The 23,657-nt window shown below is 43.3% G+C and overlaps 1 protein-coding gene across 2 annotated transcripts in view; it reads right to left on the bottom strand.

Annotated features, from left to right (window-relative positions):
- RELN (reelin) overlaps positions 1 to 23,657 on the bottom strand; it is a 311,434-nt gene that overhangs the window by 28,518 nt on the left and 259,259 nt on the right. For both annotated transcript variants that reach the window (XM_083463882.1, XM_083463883.1), the window contains 7 exons: positions 22,202 to 22,349; positions 15,589 to 15,847; positions 10,457 to 10,706; positions 6,750 to 6,918; positions 4,456 to 4,596; positions 2,556 to 2,733; positions 1,281 to 1,474 (listed from right to left, as the gene is read on the bottom strand). In XM_083463882.1, coding sequence (XP_083320008.1) covers positions 1,281 to 1,474; positions 2,556 to 2,733; positions 4,456 to 4,596; positions 6,750 to 6,918; positions 10,457 to 10,706; positions 15,589 to 15,847; positions 22,202 to 22,349 — 1,339 coding nt within the window. The remainder of the gene's footprint in view (positions 1 to 1,280; positions 1,475 to 2,555; positions 2,734 to 4,455; positions 4,597 to 6,749; positions 6,919 to 10,456; positions 10,707 to 15,588; positions 15,848 to 22,201; positions 22,350 to 23,657) is intronic.

Raw genomic sequence — 23,657 nt, 5'->3', positions numbered from 1 at the left:
TGAAGGGGAAATGTGTGTGTGTCCTATGGGGCGAATGCAGGCTTTCGCTGAAGCCTGGAGAGCGAGAGGGGTCGGTGCGTACCGACCCCTCTCGCTCTCCAGGCTTCACGGACCTATCCACAAGCAGCGGGAGCACTCCCGCTGCTTGCGGAGAGTTGCCTGCATGCTGAAGCCTGGCGCGCGCTGAGATCAGCGCGTCCAGGCTTCGCGGACCTCTCCGCAAGCAGCAGGAGCCAGCGCTGGGCTCCCCCGGCTTGCAGAGAGCTGCCTATTTGCGGGCTGGGGTCGGGGGAAGCTCGGGCCTCCCCCGCCCCAGCCCCACGCTGGGGGGGAAATAATTTTTTTCCCTTTATTTCCCCCCCAAAAAACTAGGTGCGCCTTATGGGACGGTGCGTCCTATAGGGCGAAAAATACGGTGATCTGCTGGTAATACACTATAAAGCCTTCTACATATGCTTAATTTCAGGGTCCCTCAGGGGTCAGCAAACTTTTTCAGCAGCAGGCCAGTCCACTGTCCTTCAGATCTTGTGGGGGGCTGGACTATATTTTTTGGGGGGAAATGAATGAATTCTTGTGCCCCACAAATAACCCAGAGATGCATTTTAAATAAAAGCACACATTCTACTCATATAAAAACATTCCTGGACCGCCTGCGGGCCGGATTTAGAAGGCAATTGGGCCAAATCCTGCCCCCAAGCCTTAGTTTGCTTACCCATGCTCTAACTGTTATCCATCCTGTTAAAGAGTGGGTAGACATAGCAGACAACGCAGCGATTTCTCCAAAGCAGCTCTTTATTTGTAAGCTGGAACAGAACTGAACTGAAGGGTTCAGTCAGCCTGCTTATATAGAGCTCCAGTGCAACGTAACTGTAACAACTTTCTGTAACTATCCAATCACTGAACGTCACTTTCGATCCCTTATTTGCATATGTGGACCGGAACTATCTACAGCATCCCCCTGCTGGCCCAGGGTGATAACTTCAGTACATAACACCTCCTACTGAAACAAAGAAGCTCTCAGAGCTTCCGAGAGAGGGGCCTGAGGAGGAAAACACTACAGGGAATGACCATTTTGTGCGTGACCAAGACACATGCAACCGTCCCCCCCCCCACACTGCTTTTAGACCCAGAAGAAGGTGGAATCTGGCAAGAACAGGGGTGGAACAGGATTATACACATTCCGCTGATGAATGCAATGACCCGAAATACAACCAACAGGGAGTTTCCTGTATTTATAATCAAAACAGGTTTTGCATGAGCAACAGGAATATACTTATTACCCAGGCTTGCTGAACTGGTCATAAAAAATGTCCATTAAGAGGGTCCATGTGATGCCACCATTCACAGAGTATTCCAGGAGAACCCCTTGGTTGCGACTGTTGGGGGTTATCAGACATCCGTACATGAAATAGAACTGGATGAATTCTGCATTAGTTAAGTTTAGATCCACTGTAACTAGCAAGCGGCTGCAAGCCTTGAAAAAGAAAAAGAAACCATTATGGCTGCAAAGGAAATAATGACAACAATAACAACAACTATATGATTTATTTCCCCACTTCAAAATAATATCAACCCAAAACTACTTTTTTAAAAACAGCAACAACACAACACAAAACCAATTAGTGTTTTCATGGAGCAGGCCCAGAATCCAAAAACATCACACTCCCAAATAGAGGGGGGGGGGCATTTATGTTGTAGGTCAGTAGCAGAAATGGCACTGAAAAGTGGATTGTCTCTTCAGCATTAGAACCCACTGCACTGAAAACAGCAACCCAGTGCCCACTACAGAGTTCTCTCCTCCCATAAACATGTCTTTTGCTCTCTCTGAATCCTAAATCACATAACCAAATAAACCTTTAAGTGTAAAATGGCAATGGCTGTCAGTTAGAAATATATAACCACAGATAGCGATACATCTAAAATAATTATTTTATCACAAATGGTTGCACTGTGCTTCTAAAATGGTTTGTCTGGAACTCAGTAGTAAATAGTAAATATGTTTAAGATGGGAATAGCTTTGTGTAAGATAAGATTTCCATTTTTTTTTTTTGAATGGACACATAGGAACAAGTCTGCAAAAAATGCCTATTTAGCTTTGTAGTGAAAAGAACTGACAGTAGTTTAAATTTTGTGAGCTTGTATGATTTAAAAATTCTATTTTGAGGCCCTCACTAGTAACATGCATTAAAAATTGTTACAAATAAAATGCTTGCTTGTTTGGACCAGTGATACTAGTTTAGAACAGGTCTGTTCACCCAACAGGATTCCCCTTCCTCCTGCATGCTCCATGCCACCTAAATATGCTCAGTAGATTTGGGGAAACTCCAAAAACAGGTTTAGGAGATGCACAGAGCATGCAGCGGGAGGAGAGGGGGGAAAAAATCTGGTTGCATGACTAGACCTCATTTCTCTGTGCATATAATACTTAGCACTACACTAAATCCCACCCTTCTATTTCCAAGTTGTTTGTAACTCCAAGGCTCTGCTTTCAATTTGCTTCTCTTTGGGGTATATTTCAGAATTATAAAAAAAAGCTCAGTACAGCAGGTACCAACCCCGCTAAAATGAAGTGCCATTCCAGAAGCTACAGCTCCACAGACAGTGCTCAGTTTCCCACCATTTACGGTTAGCCAATTCTGATTGGAAGGGGCACGGTTGAAGTTGTCTTTAAGCTGAGTGGGAAGAGGTATCTCTGGCTCATCACAGTACAGTCCACCCCAGTTTTCATCACACCTGTAAGTGATAGCAAAAAGAGAATTTAGCTGGTAAGGCACTCTGCATTCAATGATTTCTTCAGAATGCTTTTGATCCATTCTACAGCACTAGGAGTTCCCTTGCCTCATCTACAAGCATGGCTGGAGAACTCACACAACTCTCTCTTTCTGTACTTTAAACATGAAACGCTAATTATGTGAAGTCTAATTCATAATAAGGGACGCGGGTGGCGCTGTGGGTAAAAGCCTCAGCACCTAGGGCTTGCCGATCGAAAGGTCGGCGGTTCGAATCCCCGCGGCGGGGTATGCTCCCGTCGTTCGGTCCCAGCGCCTGCCCACCTAGCAGTTCGAAAGCACCCCTAAGTGCAAGTAGATAAATAGGGACCGCTTACTGGCGGGAAGGTAAACAGTGTTTCCGTGTGCTGCGCTGGCTCGCCACGTGACCCGGAAGTGTCTCCGGACAGCGCTGGCCCCCGGCCTCTTGAGTGAGATGGGCGCACAACCCTAGAGTCTGCCAAGACTGGCCCGTAGGGCAGGGGTACCTTTACCTTTAATTCATAATAATACTATAATATTATGAATTGCCTTAATTCATAACAATACATTGCAGGAAAAACTCATTATTTTGAAGGCTCTTGGTTTTAATATTACTCAGTTTACTAGAACTTACTTTCAGATAGCGATACCTAGCAAACACAGTATATAAAGTCTAAGCAAATAGTTTTAGGGCAGCCAGCCCTAGATGGAGTACCAAACAGATGCCTTCCTCCTTCCAATGACAGTACCTTCCAAATACCAATGGGCATTTGCTTAAATCCCTCCAAATGCACCCAGTTCCTTATTTTCCTTCTCACGTTGCCATTAGGACCCCTTGCCTAATTTTGGTCCCCTTTCTAGAGACTCCTTTCTTGCTTCCCTGATGCAAGTTCACAAAGGTAGCAAAGCAGAAGGATCTAGGGGGACGGCTTAAGTTCTGCCCAGCTTGAGATCTTTTCTTCTTTGCTCTCCCCACTCCGTGTCTACCATACTCCATCTCTGAGGCACCAAATACAACCAGACTCCTCCCTCGAGCTGCCAAGTGCCAGCTTCTGCCCTTATCAGGGGCCATTAGGCTCTGCCCCTTCCCACCAGGCTCCTTACTCTAATGCATGAGTTACCAGGCCACTCTTCCCCACGTCTTATAGTCTGGCAACCCTGGCACCGTCTCTCTGAAAAGAGTGCCTGTCAGGATGCTGTCAGCGGCTCCCGGCTGGTTGCCCAGGAAGGTATAAAGACAAGGAAAAGTTTCTTACAGTCCTTTGTGATTTCAGTCTTTACAGAGAGAGGCTATAGAACCCAGCCTCTTGGATAATGGCGTTGTCCCCAGTGAATCTCTCCCCCCCCCCGTCTCTCCCACTTCCTCATTCGTCATCATCACCACCTCCTCCTCTACGGGTGCCACTAAGTGCCCTCTGCCTTCGAGCTCTTTGCTCTCCTACTTTTAAGGCTCACAGGGTTCTGGGAGATGGTGGGTCTGGAATGCTTTCTAATGGCAATGTGTCAGCCAGCTGCTGCTCTGGCACTCGCATTATTTCCCAACTCCCCCTCCCCTCTGCCTCTGAGCTGTAGCCTCCCACAAACCCCTGTTGTAAATCTATGCTGTCGTCCTCTTCCTCCTCCCTGGAAGGGTCAGGATGGGGAGGCAGTCTCCACCATTCCTCCTCCTCCTCCTCTGCCCAGTCCCTGACAGCGCCATACTTACATGCAATTCCCTTGAGTGCACCTCCCATGTCCACTGCACATGTCTATACAGCCATCACCTATGTAGACGTTGTCTATGGCCCATGTTTGCTGCTTGTCAAATGGAGCTGGCTGGTGCCAGCGGAAACGGGTTGCCTGGGACCTTTGAGAAAGGTGGAGAGATATGAAACAAATGCTTCTAGAGCCAAAGGAAGAGAGTTATCACTCATCCACACTTCCACTTGCCCCGTGCTTTCTATTTTTTTATAGTAAGTTTTACAATTTTGTATTCAACACAATCATCATTGTCACCAAAAGAATATGTAAGTCCCAAACTTCCCTCAACTTCCTCTTCTGGTTCTTTAGATATTTGCTTCTCCTGCCTATTTTATTCTACCTTAATTTTGCATTCTTTTAGCAAAATATTATTACATTCTAATCATTTTTATACCGTCTTTTTCCAAATTTCCTCCTACACTTTGTTATATTTCCAGTTATTATATCTAAACTTTTATACTTGTTTTCTCAGCTGTAAGTGTTTACTCAAACCCTGCTAGTGGGTCCACTTCTTTACAGTGTTTCTGTAAATACACCATATACAGTTCCCAGTCCTTTTTAAAGTCTCTGTTGTCCTTGTCTCTAAGTTTTCGAGTGAGTTTCGCCATTTCAGCGTATTCCATCATTTTTGCTTGCTGTTCTTTTTCATTGGTGTCTTGTCTTCTTTCCATTTTTGGGCTAGTAATATCCTAGCTGCTGTTGTAGCATGCATAGATAGTTTCTTCCACTCTTTTGACATATAATGCCTAGCAAAAAAGCTTCTGGTCTTTTAACAAAGGTTGTCTGAAACATTTTTTTCATTTCATTATAAATCATTTCCCAATAGCTTTTGATTACTTTACAATTCCACCACATGTGATAAAACGTGCCTTTTGCCCCATGCATTCTAGATAGGGGTCCAAGCAGTTCTGCGTTTGCCCCACAGCTTTCCCATGGAAAACACACTCTTTACCGTTGAATCGGAACAAACAGCAATCAATGGAAAACCTGATTGCTGATGGTGCCAATTCAGTGGGAAGCCACAGATTTTCCTGGGGGGAAGGCAATGGAGCTAGTGGGGGTATGGATGAGCCATTAGCCAGCCGTTAGCCAGCTTCATCTTTAGAGAACTCCATTTACCGTACCAACCAACTGAATGCATACTTGAAAAAACTGATCAGTAGATGGCAGCATTAAACTTCAAGCTAAGCTTGTATTTTCGAGTGAAAGATACAACTGTTAAACAGATTTCAGTCTTTTTATTTATTTATTGCATTGCTATCCCACACCTAAGAAATTACTGAGGTGGCAGAGAAGCATTTGCTGGGGAAAAGATAATCCTGGAGGTAAAGAGAAAAGGTTTGATATTGCTATATTTAAAAATGTAGGCCACATTGACAGCAGTCACGAAATTAAAAGACGCCTGCTTCTTGGGAGAAAAGCAATGACAAACATAGACAGCATCTTAAAAAGCAGAGACATCACCTTGCCAACAAAGGTCCGTATAGTTAAAGCTATGGTTTTCCCAGTAGTGATGTATGGAAGTGAGAGCTGGACCATAAAGAAGGCTGATCGCCAAAGAATTGATGCTTTTGAATTATGGTGTTGGAGGAGACTCTTGAGAGTCCCATAGACTGCAAGAAAATCAAACCTCTCCATACTTAAGGAAATCAGCCCTGAGTGCCCACTGGAAGGACAGATTGTGAAGCTCCAATACTTTGGCTACCTAATGAGAAGAGAAGACTCCCTGGAAAAGACTTTGATGTTGGGAAAGATTGAGGGCACAAGGAGAAGGGGACGACAGAGGACGAGATGGTTGGACAGTGTTCTCGAAGCTACCAGCATGAGTCTGACTAAACTGCGGGAGGCAGTAGAAGACAGGAGTGCCTGGCGTGCTCTGGTCCATGGGGTCATGAAGAGTCGGACACGACTAAACGACTAAACAAATGGATATTGACCAACATCTCTCAAAGTGGAGATTTCCAGAGTGCACTCTCTACAGGTGAACAGAAACCTTTGGTTTCAAATGAACAACAACTGGCCACATCAAATTTCTCAGGTCTCTCATTTATGGTGGGGCAACTGGTCTCAGTTCAAGTGAGCTGAGAGATTTCAGAGCTTGGCTTGATCAAGTTCACACCAATGAGATAAGGAGACTGATACTGAACAATAGCAATTGCCCCATTTTTATTTGCATGTAGCTACCACAGAAATATATTAAAAATGCAATACAAAACCTGTAAGGTCACATATTTTAAGGATATGCCAAAGGCAATTTACCTGGTGTAAGGAGGAAGTGGCAAAACAATCCTTGTCCATTTATTGAATGTATCTGATACCAAAATCCTCTGGAGATGATATGTACTGCATTCGACATTCGTTGGAAGGCAGTCTCTCATTACTGGGTGCCATGTCAGACCAAGATCAACAGAATACTCTAGTTCAATAGCTAAAAAGGTTAAAATGAGTTGAATTGTTAAGACAATGGTATCATCAAACTCACTGATGTAGGACAACAGTCCAGCATTATAATACCAAAGTGTATTGCCAATCAAACATTTCCTGTTTTGTGTAGGAGTTTGGAGCACACAGTGGTATCTTGGTTTAAGAACAGATTAGTTTATGAACAACTTGGATTAAGAACGCTGCAAACCCGGAAGTAGGTGTTTTGGTTTGTGAACTTTGCCTTGGAATAAGAATATGTTCTGCTTCCTGTTGAGTTTGTTCCATTTGTAAATTGAGTCCCCTGCTGCTATGGGAAAGCACGCCTTGGTTTAAGAACACTTTGGTTTAAAAACAGACTTCCGGAATGGATTAAGTTTGTAAACCAAGGTACCACTGTATGGTCTGTAGCCTATGATGAGCACCGTATTGCTTTTAAAGGAATGCACATTTAGATATGATGCCCATAAAACTTTATGTTATGGGAGTGGCATACTAAAATAAAACAAACAAACAAACAAACAAACAAATAAATAAATAAATAAATGCACACAGGTGTACAGTGCATTGAAAGAAATGCAATGCAAACAGGCCACCTGCAGCGGAATGGGATATGCATCTGAACACACAAGATGGAATCAATATCTATTTAATGGCATGCTGAGAGATGTATTGTCACTGAGAACTAGTGGGATGTCATGGTTAAGAGTGTACACTGTTATAGCACACATTCTTGGCTCAAATTTCCACCCAGTCACAAGTTCCCCTTGGTGGGCTTAGGCAAGTCACAATGACCTCAGCTTCAGCCCTCCTCTACCCCTACCACTTGAAGTTCATAATACTGGTCTATCTCACATGGCTATTGTGAGGATTACCGAGATAGCATAAGTGGAGGAGTCTGAAAAGATAAGTCCCAGTGAGCAAAAAGAGAAAGACAGCAGTATCTCTTTACAAATTGCCTCTATCTTCTAAACTTTACTTGAAGGAGTTTGCTCACGCATTGATTCCTTAACACTTGACGATTAACAGCTGAATGCATGAATTGACTCTCTTGAAAAGCCCTGCGTTAAGTGTCACTGTAGCAAAACTTTCTGTGTTTAGTCTGTGATGGCTCATTCACACATGCATCGTTTGCTGTTGCAATCACAAAGGGATGAACATCAACGTGCTAGCCAGCCCAATCCAATTTTTCAGTTTTAGATGTATTATCTAATCCTGATTCTAACACCTTGGTTTCAGTTGTATATACTTATGCAATAATATAATGGTATCACTTACTTGGAAGTAAATCTTATTAAACTCAAAAGAATTTAGGAGCAATCCAGTGTTGCTAGGAATGGGTGGTTTAGGATTCAGCAGGTCTCCTTCTGATGAGCCCTACTGGTGTGGGATGAGGGGCTCTGCCACTGCGTTGGCCTCTGCTACACTTGCCCAAGGCACAGGCTGTTTTGGAGCTACCATGATTATGGTAGCCAGAGCAAGGCACTGAAATAAGACCAGGAGGGCTTGGGCTATGGCAGTGGCCAAGTGACTGCCGAGGAAGAGTTAGAATTGCTCTGACCTTTGTGAGACATGCATAGGTTTGCACTGTTAACTGCTGAACAGACAAAGAAAAAATTACAATCCCTAGTCATATAACTAATTTTGTGTCTCAAGCCTTAAAATGTACCACAGACTACTTACGTGTACAAATTATGTGTTGATTTCTTTTTTTAAAAAAAGGTACATGTCGTTTTTATATTATTTTGTTTTTATCAGCATGTTGCTCTATGACTATGGCTGTCCTGGTTAATACAACTCCATCAAAATACAGTGGTGCCCCGCAAGACGAATGCCTCGCAAGACGAAAAACTCGCTAGACGAAAGGGTTTTCCATTTTTGCGTTGCTTCGCTAGACGAATTTCCCTATGGGCTTGCTTTGCAAGACGAAAAAGTCTTGCGCTTTTTTTTAAAGCCGCTTGAAGAGACGCAGTTGCGATGGACCGTGCTTCGCAAGACGAAAAACATCGCAAGACGAAAAGACTCGCGGAACGAATTCTTTTCGTCTTGCGAGGCACCACTGTAATGGTTGACTGAACTAAAAGTGGGGGAAACTTAGTCATATAACTAACAGATCAGTTACAGCACTCTTAACATTAACAGAATTGTAATGAACTGTGATTCCAAACTGAAGCATGATGATTATGTTTTGGAGCCCCTAGTTAATTTCCAGACTTAAATATCTTCATTACTTATGAGCAAATTGGTTAATCTACTTTAGGGATTTTCTTTAAGCCTAATTTCCATTTTATACACAGAATCTGAAGTAATTGCCTGCAGTTAGTTGACATACATGATTAAACCTTCCTTTGGTCTAAGTTAAATCAGCTGTATGTAAATGTTACTTTGTTCCAATTTTTAAAGGTGCAAACAAGATCTAAGGTAGGAGTTTGGTCTCCGGGGTTGCAGGAACCATAACAGTTTAACGCATGACACACCATATAATGCAACATTATATGGAACCAAAGTCAGAACAAGAGATTCAGGCTGGAAATGTCAAGATGCTTTGTCCTAAATTTGTACAACTCAGAATAAAGAACAGCCTCCTGTTCCAGTAACGGCCGCTGCTGGGTAAGTTCTGGTGCATACACACAGTTCACACATCCATAAGATCTTCCTGATTACTTTAAAGGGTGGGTCCACATGTGTACCATTGAAGTGTATGGGAAAGCTGCTGAGCTGATGTGTGCGGCTCAAGCTCTGGACTGGAATGTAAGGAAACAGGAATAATAGGAACTGTACATGTCTGACTATTTGGTCACGGATGTGGGCGTTCAGCACACCTGAAGAAGAAGAAGAAGAGTTTGGATTTGATATCCCGCCTTTCACTCCCTTTAAAGAGTCTCAAAGTGGCTAACATTCTCCTTTCCCTTCCTCCCCCACAGCAAATACTCTGTGAGGTGAGTGGGGCTGAGAGACTTCAGAGAAGTGTGACTGGCCCAAGGTCACCCAGCAGCTGCATGTGGAGGAGCGGAGACGCGAACCCGGTTCCCCAGATAACGAGACTACCGCTCTTAACCACCACACCATACTGGCTCACAGTGCCCTGCTTCTGCATACCAGTTGCTGGAAATAACAATCTGGGCGAATGGTGTTGCACTCAATGCCTGCTTGTGAGCTTCCCATAGGCATCTGGTTTGTCACTGTGAAGACAGGATGTCAAAGTGGGGCCTCTGGGCTGATCCAGCAGGGCTCTTTTTCTGTTATTATGTAAGGACAGTGCTTCCAGGCATGCCTTTTAAATTTCAGCTCTATTCACGAACCAGAAAACTCAGCAAGTGAGCGGACCCTTATTTTCCACCAATACCTGGCATCTATAAACTTTCAGTATACACAAACCACAGATGGGAGACTTTCAAGTACGCCAAGACAGAAACAACAAATCACAGTTTTCCGGTGGGAAAGCCTGTTTTAGATTCTGTTTTAGAGAGTTGAATGAAGAACAATAAGCAACGACAGCAGAGAAGGCTGGCAAGTATGTAAATGGGAAATGCAGAAGCCTTTACCATAGCAGGAGTCGGTGACGGAGCAAGAAGCTGCGAAGTCCAGCTGAAGGAAAGAATCCTCATTGACAGCAATGTCAGTGGTGACAACATAGCGAGTGCTCGCTTTCTCAATGAAGACCAGGGCATCCCCAGTAGAACCACACACCGGCATTTTTGTTCCTCCAGGGTGGAGGAGCCATTTCTTGCTATCCAGGGTACTGAAATCATCTTCTAAGACTGTGTTGCCAGAGATGTTTCCGCCAATAAGGATCTGGAACACAAATGCAAGGGTTTGCTTACTTTTAAAAAGTTGAAACAGATGCTGAAAAAGCAGGGGTTTCTTTACTTGGGAGTAATTTTGGACTCACAGCTGTCCATGGAGGCACAGGTCAAATCTGTATCCAGGGCAGCTGTTTACCAGCTCCATCTGGTACGTAGGCTGAGACCCTATCTGCCTGCGGACTGTCTCGCCAGAGTGGTGCATGCTCTGGTTATCTCCCGCTTGGACTACTGCAATGCGCTCTACGTGGGGCTACCTTTGAAGGTGACCTGGAAACTACAGCTAATCCAGAATGCGGCAGCTAGACTGGTGACTGGGAGCGGCCGCCAAGACCATATAACACCGGTCTTGAAAGACCTACATTGGCTCCCGGTACGTTTCCGAGCACAATTCAAAGTGTTGGTGCTGACCTTTAAAGCCCTAAACGGCCTCGGTCCAGTATATCTGAAGGAGTGTCTCCACCCCCATCGTTCTGCCCGGACACTGAGGTCCAGCTCCGAGGGCCTTCTGGCGGTTCCCTCACTGCGAGAGGCCAAGTTACAGGGAACCAGGCAGAGGGCCTTCTCGGTAGTGGTGGCCGCCCTGTGGAACGCCCTCCCATCAGATGTCAAAGCGATAAACAACTACCTGACATTCAGAAGACATCTGAAGCCAGCCCTGTTCAGGGAAGTTTTTAAAATGTGACATTTTAGTGTGTTTTTCATCTTTGTTGGAAGCCGCCCAGAGTGGCTGGGGAAACCCAGCCAGATGGGCGGGGTACAAATAATAAATTATTATTATTATTATTATTATTATTATTATTATTATTATTATTATTACTTTTCTTTCCAAACATGCCTAAGTCACTGCTGATTAGCACGGGGGCTATTGACACATATTCAATACTTCCTGATTGTTGTCAGACCATGCTGAATAATAATAATAATAATAATAATTTATTATTTATACCCCGCCCATCTGGCTGGGCCTCCCCAGCCACTCTGGGCGGCTTCCACAAAGACCAAAAGTACACTAAGATGTCACACGTTAAAAACTTCCCTGAACAAGGCTGCCTTCAGATGTCTTCTGAATGTCAGGTAGTTGTTTATCTCTTTGACATCTGATGAGAGGCTGTTCAACAGGGTGGGTGCCACTACCGAGAAGGCCCTCTGCCTGGTTCCCTGTAGTTTTGCTTCTCGCAATGAGGGAACCGCCAGAAGGCATGATGAGGCCACCAACAAAGCTCTACAACACACAGGTTATGAGCTGGTCCCTTCAGTCAAATGACTGGTTAGAAGCTTTTGGTGTGGCATGATCAGAAATGGGGTGGTGTTGGTGGAATAGCGTGGCTCCAAGATCCCCCCCCCTGCCAGAGCAGGCATGTTGATGTCATCTCTTGAAAAGCCAGTGTAACTGATGGATCTGCCTTGCTTTCGCAAGTGAATAGTTGATAATGAAGCTTTCAAGTTTCACGGTTGTTTGTGGCAAATTAGCACGGAACGGGAAAAGCAATCAAGCAATTGTACTTCTCTGCAATATTGTTTTGCACTTCTAATTAAAAGCTGAAGGTTGCATTGCACCTGACTGAAGATTTATTGTGGAAGCTCAAGGTGTTTTACAAGTTGAACCTGCAATGGTCAGAAGTAAGCACCACTGAGTTCAATGGAGTTTATCTCAGGGAACTATGCACAGGACTGGAGTAACGCCACATGGTTGATCAGGGATGTGAAATCAGCCCAATTCTTATGTGCTAACCACTACGCCACTCTTTGCCACATCAGCTGCCTAAATTTTTTGGTTCTCTGGTCTGTCGTTATGATCTTGTGCCCTTCAAAATTTACTACTATACCACTGAGCATGATGCACATAGTAGAACGCTCAGATGACCAGAACCTGCCCTATCATTAGGCAGAGTGAGGCAACCACATCAGCAGCAGAACTGGGAGGAAGCCTCCTAGCTGGTCTTCCTGAGCCCACTAGCTAAACCTCTCTCCCAGAGGACCTTTCTCCTGTTTTGCACACCTATAACTGCCCTGTGATGTTCAGGCGCAGTAAAGAATGCTATCCTGTTGCCAGTACTAAAATAAGATTCTACAGCCATACCAATCAGTGGCGGCACCATCTTGTTCATTGCCCCAGGTAGCGACATGCCTTGGACCGTGCAGATGATTGAGCAATGATGACTAATAATGTAGAAAACACCACCAGGAGTATCACATCTAATTAGTCATGGACCATTCTTATTTAGTAGTATGTAATCACCTATATTTATATTATATATTATAATATATTATTATATTATTTAGTAGTATGTAATCACCTATATCTACGGGACGCGGGTGGCGCTGTGGGTAAAACCTCAGTGCCTAGGACTTGCCGATCGTATGGTCGGCGGTTCGAATCCCCGCGGCGGGGTGAGCTCCCGTCTTTCGGTCCCAGCTCCTGCCCACCTAGCAGTTCGAAAGCACCCCTAAGTGCAAGTAGATAAATAGGTACCGCTTTATAGCGGGAAGGTAAAAGGCGTTTCCGTGTGCTGCGCTGGTGCTGGCTCGCCAGAGCAGCTTCGTCTGGTGAATAGGTACCTTTACCTTTACCTTTAATCACCTATATAGGGGACGCGGGTGGCGCTGTGGGTTAAACCACAGAACCTAGGACTTGCCGATCAGAAGGTCAGCGGTTCAAATCCCCACAATGGGGTGAGCTCCTGTTGCTTGGTCCCTGCTCCTGCCAACCTAGCAGTTGGAAAGCTCGTCAAAGTGCAAGTAGATAAATAGGTACCGCTCCAGCGGGAAGGTAAACAGCATTTCCATGCGCTGCTCTGGTTTGCCAGAAGCGGCTTAGTCATGCTGGCCACATGACCTGGAAGATGTACGCCGGTTCCCTCAGCCAATAAAGCGAGATGAGCGCCGCAACCCAAGAGTCGGTCATGACTGGACCTAATGGTCAGGGGTCCCTTTACCTTTACCTTTTAATCACCTATATGAGGCTTTGTTCAGACTTCAAGAAGAATACTGATTGTTTAGAGGAGAATATCAAAGATTATGAAAATCTTCAAATATAAATTATATAAGGAAAGATTGGAGATAGTAGCAGGACATGAAGGAATTATTCAAACATTTATAAAAGGGTGCCACATTTTCCACTAATTTTGGGAGAAAGTTGTTATAAAGTATTACATAAGTGGTATCATACTTCAAAAAATCTGGTGCAATTTTATGGCTAATAGGCACATAGAATCATAGAGTTGGAAAGGACCACAAGTGTAATCTAGTACAACCCCTTGCAATACTGGAATATTTCGCTCGATGTGGGGCTCGAACTCATGACCCTGAGTTAAGAGTCTCATGCTCTACCGACTGAGCTATCCAGCATCCTAAGATAAATGCCTCTGCCTGCTCCCCCTGGACAATTTCGGATGAAGTGATTCCACTCTCTGCCAACAGGTCTCTGAATGCTTGAAAATTATTCATAAATGTTACTTGTACTTACTGATATAACATAGTCATAAGTGTACTCTTACCATTGCTCGAATCTTCACCAATGGTTAGGGTATTAAATAAACAGCAGGCACTTCATTGTTGCTGTTAGACTTAAATAATATCTAGTTTGTTCTCCCCTCCCCCCGGCCAAACTTAAAATTAATTATTTATATTTCTTCTAAATTCAGTTTAATACTGTTTACTTTGGCAATAGCTAATTAACAATGAGTAACAATGAACTTCTGAGCAACGCTCTTTTCCCTTTAAGCAAAGAAAACAAAATTACGTCTTGTGTTCTTGGCATTTGTTTCTACCATAAATTTCATATCCAAATATCTGAGACCATTAACCAGAGGCAGACAACTCAAAATTAAAGTCACAATATATAAAATATTGAAAATGATTCCGGGCCCTACGCAACAGAGATTCACCCCTCATTCTCGTAAATCTTTTATGGAGATTTACATGGCAAAGACTATGGACTATGGTTAGGTCACACAATCCCAATTCACATTTGTATATTGAGAATGTGCACTCAGCTAAATTCATTATTGAACACCTGTTGGTGGGGATTTTTTTTATTTTATTTTATTTGTATACCATTTAATCACAGTCATCTCTAAACAGTGGTCCACCCTCTCCCACAAAATGTTTATTGAATCGGCAGATTGACATCACTCTGCCCATTGCCCTCTTCGGTGCTGTACACAGTCCAAATAAATGGGGAATATAAACACAGCCCCAGGCATTGGACCAGCTCTGACCAGCACCATTTTGAACTCCTCCTTACACAGCAGAAGATCTGGGCCTGACAGCTTGTTGATCACCCCGCTGGAATGGGCCCAATGACTCTGGATAAACAGTTCTTTTAACAACAACAAACTTTACATTTGAGTCATGTTCGCTGTTTTAAACGCATCCAGAAAAGACTGTTTAAAATATATGTTCCTCTTGGTTAGTGGAAAGCAAAAGTTTGTGACTTCTTAAGAGAGAACACATGCTCTGCATGCAGAAGGTCTCAGGTTCATGGTCTGACATCTCTTATTAAAAGGATCTTCAAGAACAGGGTTAGAAAAGACCCCTGCCCGCATCTTTGGAAAACTGTTGCCGGTCAGAGGAGACAATGCCCTGGCTCTCCTCCTGACTCAAATTCTTCCTTTCTGCCTCACACCCCATATTTTCCTTGCTTTCACCAGCCAACTATTTAGCAGAGGGGCATGAAAATGTAAACATGACAGGACAAAGGGTAAAGTTTTACTACACATTAGTGTACAAGTAAATTAACTCGATATGGAGCATTCTTCACTCTCAGCAGCTCCATGTTCCTCTAATCATGTAAAGTAGGGAAAGTACAGGATTCAATCAAAGTATTCAATCAAAGGTACTTACTTTCCTGAATAGAAAGGATTACATACCTGATCAATGACCCACGGGCTGTAAAAATGTCCATTCTCAGATGGTTGCCACCAACGCAGACGACTGGAGGCAGAACGAGCTTTTAAGGGGATTTCTAGGGCAATGTACCGTCCTACGTTGCTCGAGTTGCTAAAGAGAAACTCCTGCAGAAGATTCCATGTGAGGCCTCCATTGAGAGAATACTGTAGCAAAACAGGCTGGCTTCTGGGATCTGGTGCTGCCTTACCGCATCCCAGTCTCATGAAGAATTGCACAAACCTATAACATTGGTACAAATGACAACAACAAAATAATAATAATAATACAGTGGTGCCCCGCAAGACGAATGCCTCGCAAGACGGAAAACCCGCTAGACGAAAGGGTTTTCCGTTTTGGAGGTGCTTCGCAAAACGAATTTCCTATGGGCTTGCTTCGCAAGACGACAATGCCTTGCGAGTTCCTGCGGGTTTTTCCCCCCTCCCCCCCTTTTTCCAAGCCGCTAAGCCGCTTATCAGCTGATCCTAAGCCGCTAAGCCGCTTAACAGCTGATCCGCTAAGCCGCTTATCAGCTGATCCGCTAAGCCCGCTAAGCCGCTAATAGCGCTAATCCGCTAATGGGCTTGCTTCGCAAGACGGAAAAAACCGCAAGACGAAGAGATTCGCGGAACGGATTCTTTTCGTCTTGCGAGGCACCACTGTAACACGAAGGAAAGTGTCATAAATTTTATAGAACCTTCTTTATGTATGCTACAACAGCAGCAAGAATACTTATCGCAAAGCATTGGAAGACACAAGATCTACCCACCCGGGAAGAATGGCAGATGAAGCTGATGGACTACATGGAACTGGCGGAAATGACTGGCAGAATCCGAGACCAGGGAGAAGAGTCGGTGGAAGAAGATTGGAAAAAATTCAAAGTATATTTACAGAAATTTTGTAAAATTAATGAATTTTAGAAGGATGCTGGAATGAAGTTATATGGCTTTAGCAGAAATGTTATAAAGAATTAAGTAAAAATAGACTGTTAATGGGCCAAAGGGAAAAAAATAAGGTTAGATTGTGTTAAGATAAATTATAGGCCCAAAACTGAGAAAGATGGAAAGGATTTGCTGAAATAGCTAACTGAACTACAATACAAAAAAGGGAAGTGTGAGGAGGTCGTCGAAACAAGTAAATGAAAGACAAGATATGGAAATATTGGATGTGTTTTTAATTGATTTTGTTTTTGTTCTGTTAAGATAAGCAGTGTTTTTTTGTTTTTTAGGTATTGTATTGTATTGTTTTGCTTTGTTTAACTCTTTTTTCTTTTTCTTTTTGTAACTTTTAAACTCCTAATAAACATTACTTTTTTTAAAAAAGGAAAGTGTCATAAATCAAAGACAAGACGAAGAATCTTGTCTTACTACCATGAAGAAATCGGCAGCTCTAGCCTCATGATAGAGAGCTGGGTTTTGTTTTAAGTACAGAAAACAAATATTCCGTAGTGGGAGCCCAGCACTGGTTTGGGACAACTTGAATTGGGATTTCATGGAAGTTGTACGGCACCCTCTTTTTAGGTCACCATTTTTAGTACCGTACTCTGTTGTGATGGTGATGCATTTGGCTTATAAGCTGAAGGGGCATCACAGAGCGGAACAAAGCTATTTATTTATCCTCCAGGCATTAGCATGCAATTGATAGACAGATTTATTTATATAATGCAGATCCCAGTACATTTGATCCTGCATTCAAATTTTCACAATTGTAAGCGCAGAAGCCTAGATTATGAAGACAAAAAATCAGCCTTAGGCTATAGTCATTTGTTTTATTAATATAAGGGAAGAAATAAAAATCTCAGGCTTCTCAGGATTTGGGACCTGCAAAAACACAACATTTTGAAACACAAAAAGTGATTACACATTGCGTGTGTCTGTTTGTTTGTTTGTGTGTGTGTGTGTAATATTACTAAAAGATTTATGGAATTACTCTGTACTGAAACCAGAAACTTACAGTACTATTTCATTAAATACAGAGGCTGTTTCTAAGAGAAAAAACCCAGAAGCATATTCCACTTTGATATGCACTCTTAGATTAAGTGTATCAGATATTTTCAACACGGCTGCAGTGAATTTGCCACACAATGGCATGCATTCTATTACAGCTGATCCCCTCCTTGGAGTGAATTCCACTTTCAGTCTTAACCGCAGTTTCATCTTTAACTGTAGTTAAGACTAGTCAGGTTCCATCTTATCAAGGGTTTGCTAAATAGCTTCAAATCCTGGCCCCTGGTTGGCTAATCATAGAACTGTAGAGTTGGAAGGAACCCCAAGTTTCATCTAGCCCAACCCCTGCAATGCACGCATCTCAATTAAAGCATCCATAACCAGTGCTTAAAAACCTCCAAGGCAGGAGAGTCCAATACATGCTGAGGGAGTCCGTTCCACTGTTTAACAGTTCTTATTGTCAGAAAAAATTTCCTGTGTATCTTTAACTGTATCCTAATGTACCCTTTAATTGTAGTTAAGGGGGAATTTGCTGGAATGGGATGGCAAGAGACCTTTTGGGCTTTTGTGTGTGTGTGTTTACTGCACACCCATCTTTCTTCTCTCAAGATCATTGTCAGGGAACTGACATCAGAGCGAGAGGCGAAGGGGAGGCTCACAGATTATGCTGATGAAGGACCCAGCAGCAGGGGAGAAACAGCTCAGTGGAGGGGGAAGCTAATCAGCGCAACACCAGGGAGAAAGGGGGGCAGATGGGGGAAGTGGAGAGAGGGCTCCAGGACTCTTCACTGGATATCAGTGAGGAGAGCCCAGGTCCTCCGCTGCCCATGCCCTCCCTGCGCAGAAGACTCTCGCGCAGTGAGAGGAGGAGGAGACTGGGTGTCAAACAACTTTTATGTTGCAAGAGGTTCAAGAAACGCCCACTGACGGATTCTGCCAGTGACTGAGGCAGCCGCGATGAGCAAGGGCTGTGCAGTCAGAAAGGTTTAACAAGGCAAATTAGCCTAGAGAGGCACCAGTTTACGTACAAGTAACTCATAGCCATTACAATCATGGATTTAGGCTGCCATTGTACCCATGCACACACATACAAAAGCCCTCATTTTTGTGTGTTTTCACTTATAAAAAGCTTCCTGTAAGGAGGAAACAAGAACATCAAATGGGAAGGTTCTCTTCCCACCACCCACTGCTACGCTAGTTTTCAGTTTACAGGAAGTTGTGCTTTATTTTATTCTTACTGGTGCATAAACATTTAAAAACATGACCCTCCACTTTCAGCCTGAATTTGGAGTCAATTCTACCATCTCAAGATATTCCCTCTGCATTCGGCTGAGTCTATAAACCACCTATTTGCTAATTTCCATATACATTGCCTAGGTAGGTGCAATGAGTTTTCATGCTTATTTCATGTTAGATTTTCCATGTGGTTCACAAGGCTGAATGTTTGCTGTTTATTGTTGTGGTGCACACAGTTACAGCTGCCTTTACCCAAGCACCTCATTACTTTGAGAACAATGGCTAACAATTTCGGCCTTATATCCTATCTCTCTATCTATGCTTTGTGGGTAAATGGGCTTCCAGAGGGATTTGCTGTACAAGGGGAATGCCAAGAAACCGACATACTAATAAGTCAATGAATTCAAGTACTCAGGTATATTGTTAGTTCTTATCACTAACGTTGTTCTTCAGAACACGGAGCATTTCAAGATCCTGTTCCAAAGAAACCTATTATCAATGCCGTAAAACAACACTGGGGAGCTATGTGTTGTAGCCCATCAGCTGCAATGGACTAGATTTATTGCAGGCAAGACCAGGAAATTTGTCCTCATATTTACACAGTACTTCAGAGAAGGCAAGACAAGTCTCTTTTAACAAGCTTCATGCACCGCTTGTTACCTTCCTTCCATTTTCATTGTTGATGACAAAGTAAAAAGGGTTTCAAAATAAATGTTTATTAGTCTAGCAACTTTCTACAACAGCTTTTCAAATGGAATCTAAGGTACAATTCTGCACCGTGTCATGTGCTTAAACACAACTGGAAATAAACAGCCAAATATGGGGGGTGGGGATTTTTTATTATTATATTGAGTTTATGGCCTGCTTTATCCCGAAGGTTCATTTTGCTATCCTTCGGTAACATAAAATAAAACAGAGGGATGTCCTTGGCTTATCCCAGCCATTATATGTCTGCTCTTACAGAACTGTCTCACGCCAGTCCTGAAATATGCTTAGCTTTGGGGAACAGTCATAGTTTTAGTGGTAGAACACAACTCTTGCATGTTACCAGGTTCAACCCCTGACTTCTCAGAAAGACCTTTGCCTGAGACCTTGGAGAGCTCCTGCCAGTCAAAACTGATACTGGCAGAGACATCAACAGGCTAGATCAGGCAGCTACATACGTTCACTTTTTCGGCTGATGTAATCCCTGCTAGGCTGAAATTTGTAAACTGAGCTCAAACTGGGTTTTGAAGGCCATGACCAGCACTTTGGATTGTTTTCACAAAGCTATATAAAAAGCCAGTGCAGACTCTGGAACGGAAATGTAATACACTCCCAGAAGCATAACCTTTCAGTGAAATGATCTGCTTTGTCTTGCTCCAGCTGCAGCCGCTGAACAGTCTTCAAAGGAAGCCCTATCAAGAGCATATTAAAGTAGTCTGTCCTAAAACTCAAACAGATGTGAGGACTAGTTTCCAGATCCTAATCTGAGAGGAAATGTTGCTGTTTTATTGGGGTGCATGCATTGCATCACCCCACACTCAAGAATACTGGGAACTGTAGTTTGTTAAAGGTGTTGGGAATTATAGCTCAGGGGTAAACTACAGTCCTTAAGATTCAGAGAGGGTAGCTAAAATGTACTTAAAATGTGTGGTGTATATGCATCCCTAATACAGTGCAACCTAAATTTGCTGGTTATGTGACTGAAACCCACTTGAAAATAGTGACAATCTAGATATTTTATGGTAATATGCAAAAAATTGAAGGTAACATATGGTAACCTATATGGCATGTTTAGAGTAGCTTCCATCCAGTTTTTATTACAAAGCATAGCTCTCATTATTTGGGTCTGTTTTACTTCTTTTAGATCCATGTAGTATGGAATGAACAAGGGACGCAGGTGGCGCTGTGGGTTAAACCACAGAGCCTAGGACTTGCTGATCAGAAGTTCGGCGGTTCAAATCCCCGCGACGGGGTGAGCTCCCATTGCTCGGTCCCTGCTCCTGACAACCTAGCAGTTCGAAAGCACGTCAAAGTGCAAGTAGACAAATAGGTATCGCTCTGGCGGGAAGGCAAACGGCGTTTCTGTGAGCTGCTCTGGTTCGCCAGAAGCGGCTTAGTCATGCTGGCCACATAACCCGGAAAGCTGTACACTGGCTCCCTCGGCCAATAAAGCGAGATGAGCGCCGCAACCCCAGAGTCGGCCACAACTGGACCTAATGGTCAGGGGTCCCTTTACCTTTAGTATGGAATGAATATTCTATTGGTCTGTGACTTAGTAGGAGTCAATTCATAAGTCCAAAGGAAAACAGAAACTTAAAAAGAAGGGCAGGATAACAGACTAAGAGCCACCTTGTGCTTTGTAAACAAATGTTTAATTTCAAACTTGCTTACGTTCTTTTCCTGTCTTAATTTTTGGACATAGTCTCTTTCAACAAATACGTAAGTTCTAAGCAGGTCCAAAATGACAATACGTAATCTTTAACTTTAAAATGGGTGTTTTGAAATAGCTCTACCCGAATTAACTGGTGACAGCTAGATTAGATTCTGTCAGTGAATTATTGTAAACAAATGCCTGCAATTCAAGGCAAGCTTCAGATATTACAGAAAACAGAATGATGAATGCAAAGTTACTCTGGTAATCAACACTGCAGTTCCAACAATGATTCATAGTGGAGCTTCCTATTAACAGAGCACTTAGTATGCAATATATTTCAGTGTGATGGGATTAATATGCTATTTATCAAGGCAAATGTCCTAGGCAAGATGCTGACATCCTAATCTTGCAGACCACATTTTTGGTGCATTCATCAAAGACTCGCCTTAAATGGCAATGATTGAGGTTACTATGAAAATCATACGAAGGGCAGAGATGGCACAAGGCATTTTGGTGCCTAAGGCAGAAAATGCAAATGGCATTCCACTTACCCAACGGTCTGTGGTGGCAGAAATGTAATAATAAATTTTAAAACTATACTTTGCAGCCCCTTAATAGTACCCCAATATATATTGCTTGGTCAGGCTGTCTCACCCTGCTACATAGTGTCAAATCACCTGACTCATCAGTGGGTAGATTTTACTGGACAACATTAATCCTGAAATTTATTCTAGTCCTAGCAGCCTTCACTGGAAGGATAGGCTCTGAGTGACAGCACTTGTGTGCTAAACTCTCTATGGATTGACTTCCAGAATTCTACTGCAACCAAGTCCTCTTTGGTTGGTGGGGTAACATGCTAAAACTTAAGGAACAGAGAATGCATTGCTGGGGATAGAACTCAAAGCGAGGTGAGCATTTCTTTGTTTTTTTGGGTATGACTCTGTCCAAAATGCGTCTCAAATGAGTCCACATTAATGCATCTAGCATAAGAGAAGTACACAACACTCCTCTGCCAAAAAGACAAATGAAAATTTGTAAACATTAAAAAAGGGTTACCTGGCTTGTGACAAATCCAGATCTCTTGTCATCAGCATGCGCAAGCCTTCTTCGTTAAAGAACAGATTGTTTCCTCCAGACAGGACCCCACATTTCCTGGATGGCTTTCCACCACTCACCAACAAAAATCTATCAGATTCCAGCTGACCTGAGCGCAAGGGACAGTTATTTAGGATTTACCCTGTGGCATTTCACTTAAGTGAGAAATGACTAATAAATCATCAGTTGTAAAGTGGGGGGGGGGGGAATTGTACAAGCACTTTTCAACCATAACATCCTTCCCAGAAACCACCAGAAAAGCAACATTAAATAAAATACACAACCATAGCTTATGATTTTCAGCCTTCCAGGAATTGAACTCCAATACATGTATACTCAGACGTAAATCTGACTCAGTTGAATTGAACTTACTCCCAAGGCAGGAGGTACAGGAGTGAAACGTCTACATATAAATTCACAGAAAACAACAACAGATATTTGCAGTGGGAGTGATGGAGGGGATTTTGCATGGATAATCTCCCAATCTATATTTCAGATTTGGATAGTGTCTTCCATTAGGAATGAACTGGGGGTGCAGTCAGTTATATGTAGCCTCCTGGCTTTCATTCTAAATGCCAGCAGATCACACCTGTTGTTTATGGTCGCTAATCATGAAAGTTAACTTTCAAGCAGATATGAGTTGGAATCAGTACCATAGGTTGGGTTGTAGCTTATGGGTAGAGCAATTCTAAGTATGGGAAGCCAGTGGAAAGATGTTGCCCCCATTCCAAACTCTGTTCAGGAGCAGGCCTACTGCCAGCTAAGCTGGCCCAAGTCTGGCAGAGGGAAAACAAGCCTTTAAAAATACAGTTAGACTAACAGTACCCTTTTTGCCAGCATAAATTCTGCTGAGTTGCCAGGCCATGTGACTGGGCTGAAAAGAGGTTTGAAATAGGTCTAAGTCTCCCCTTGCCTCTTGCTGCCCTGGCCCCAGAATGCTTCCAGTTTTTGCTGGTTGAACCCTACATGAGCGTAGCCCTGGCTCAGCTGGGTTGACTGAGTTACACTGGCATAGCCCTAGCTGAGTCCCATCTGCCTATTCTAAACTCACTTATCTTGGTGGTTCTTAGGTTTGGATTGCACTGTTAACTCGCACACAGAGCACACCCATTGAACTCAATGGGCAAAGCTAACTTAGAATCATAGAACTGTAGAGTTGGAAGGGACCCCAAGGTTCATCTAGTTGGGACCCCCTACAATGCAGGGATCTCAACTAAATCTTACATGGCAGATGGCCACCCAACCTCTGCTTAAGAGCCCCCAAGGCACCATCTCTGGTGAGAGTCTGTTCCACTGTTGGACAGCTCATTTAAGTGGATTTATTCCGAGCCTGATGTTGTTGAATACAGTGGTGCCCCGCAAGACGAATGTCTCGCAAGAAGAAAAACCCGCTAGACGAAAGGGTTTTCCGTTTTTC

The sequence above is a fragment of the Podarcis liolepis genome (genome assembly GCF_965112155.1).
Source record: "Podarcis liolepis genome assembly, chromosome: 10".
Classification (NCBI taxonomy): Eukaryota; Metazoa; Chordata; class Lepidosauria; order Squamata; family Lacertidae; genus Podarcis; species Podarcis liolepis.
Note: the sequence above shows the minus strand (reverse complement) of the source record. Positions and strands in the feature narration are given on the sequence as shown.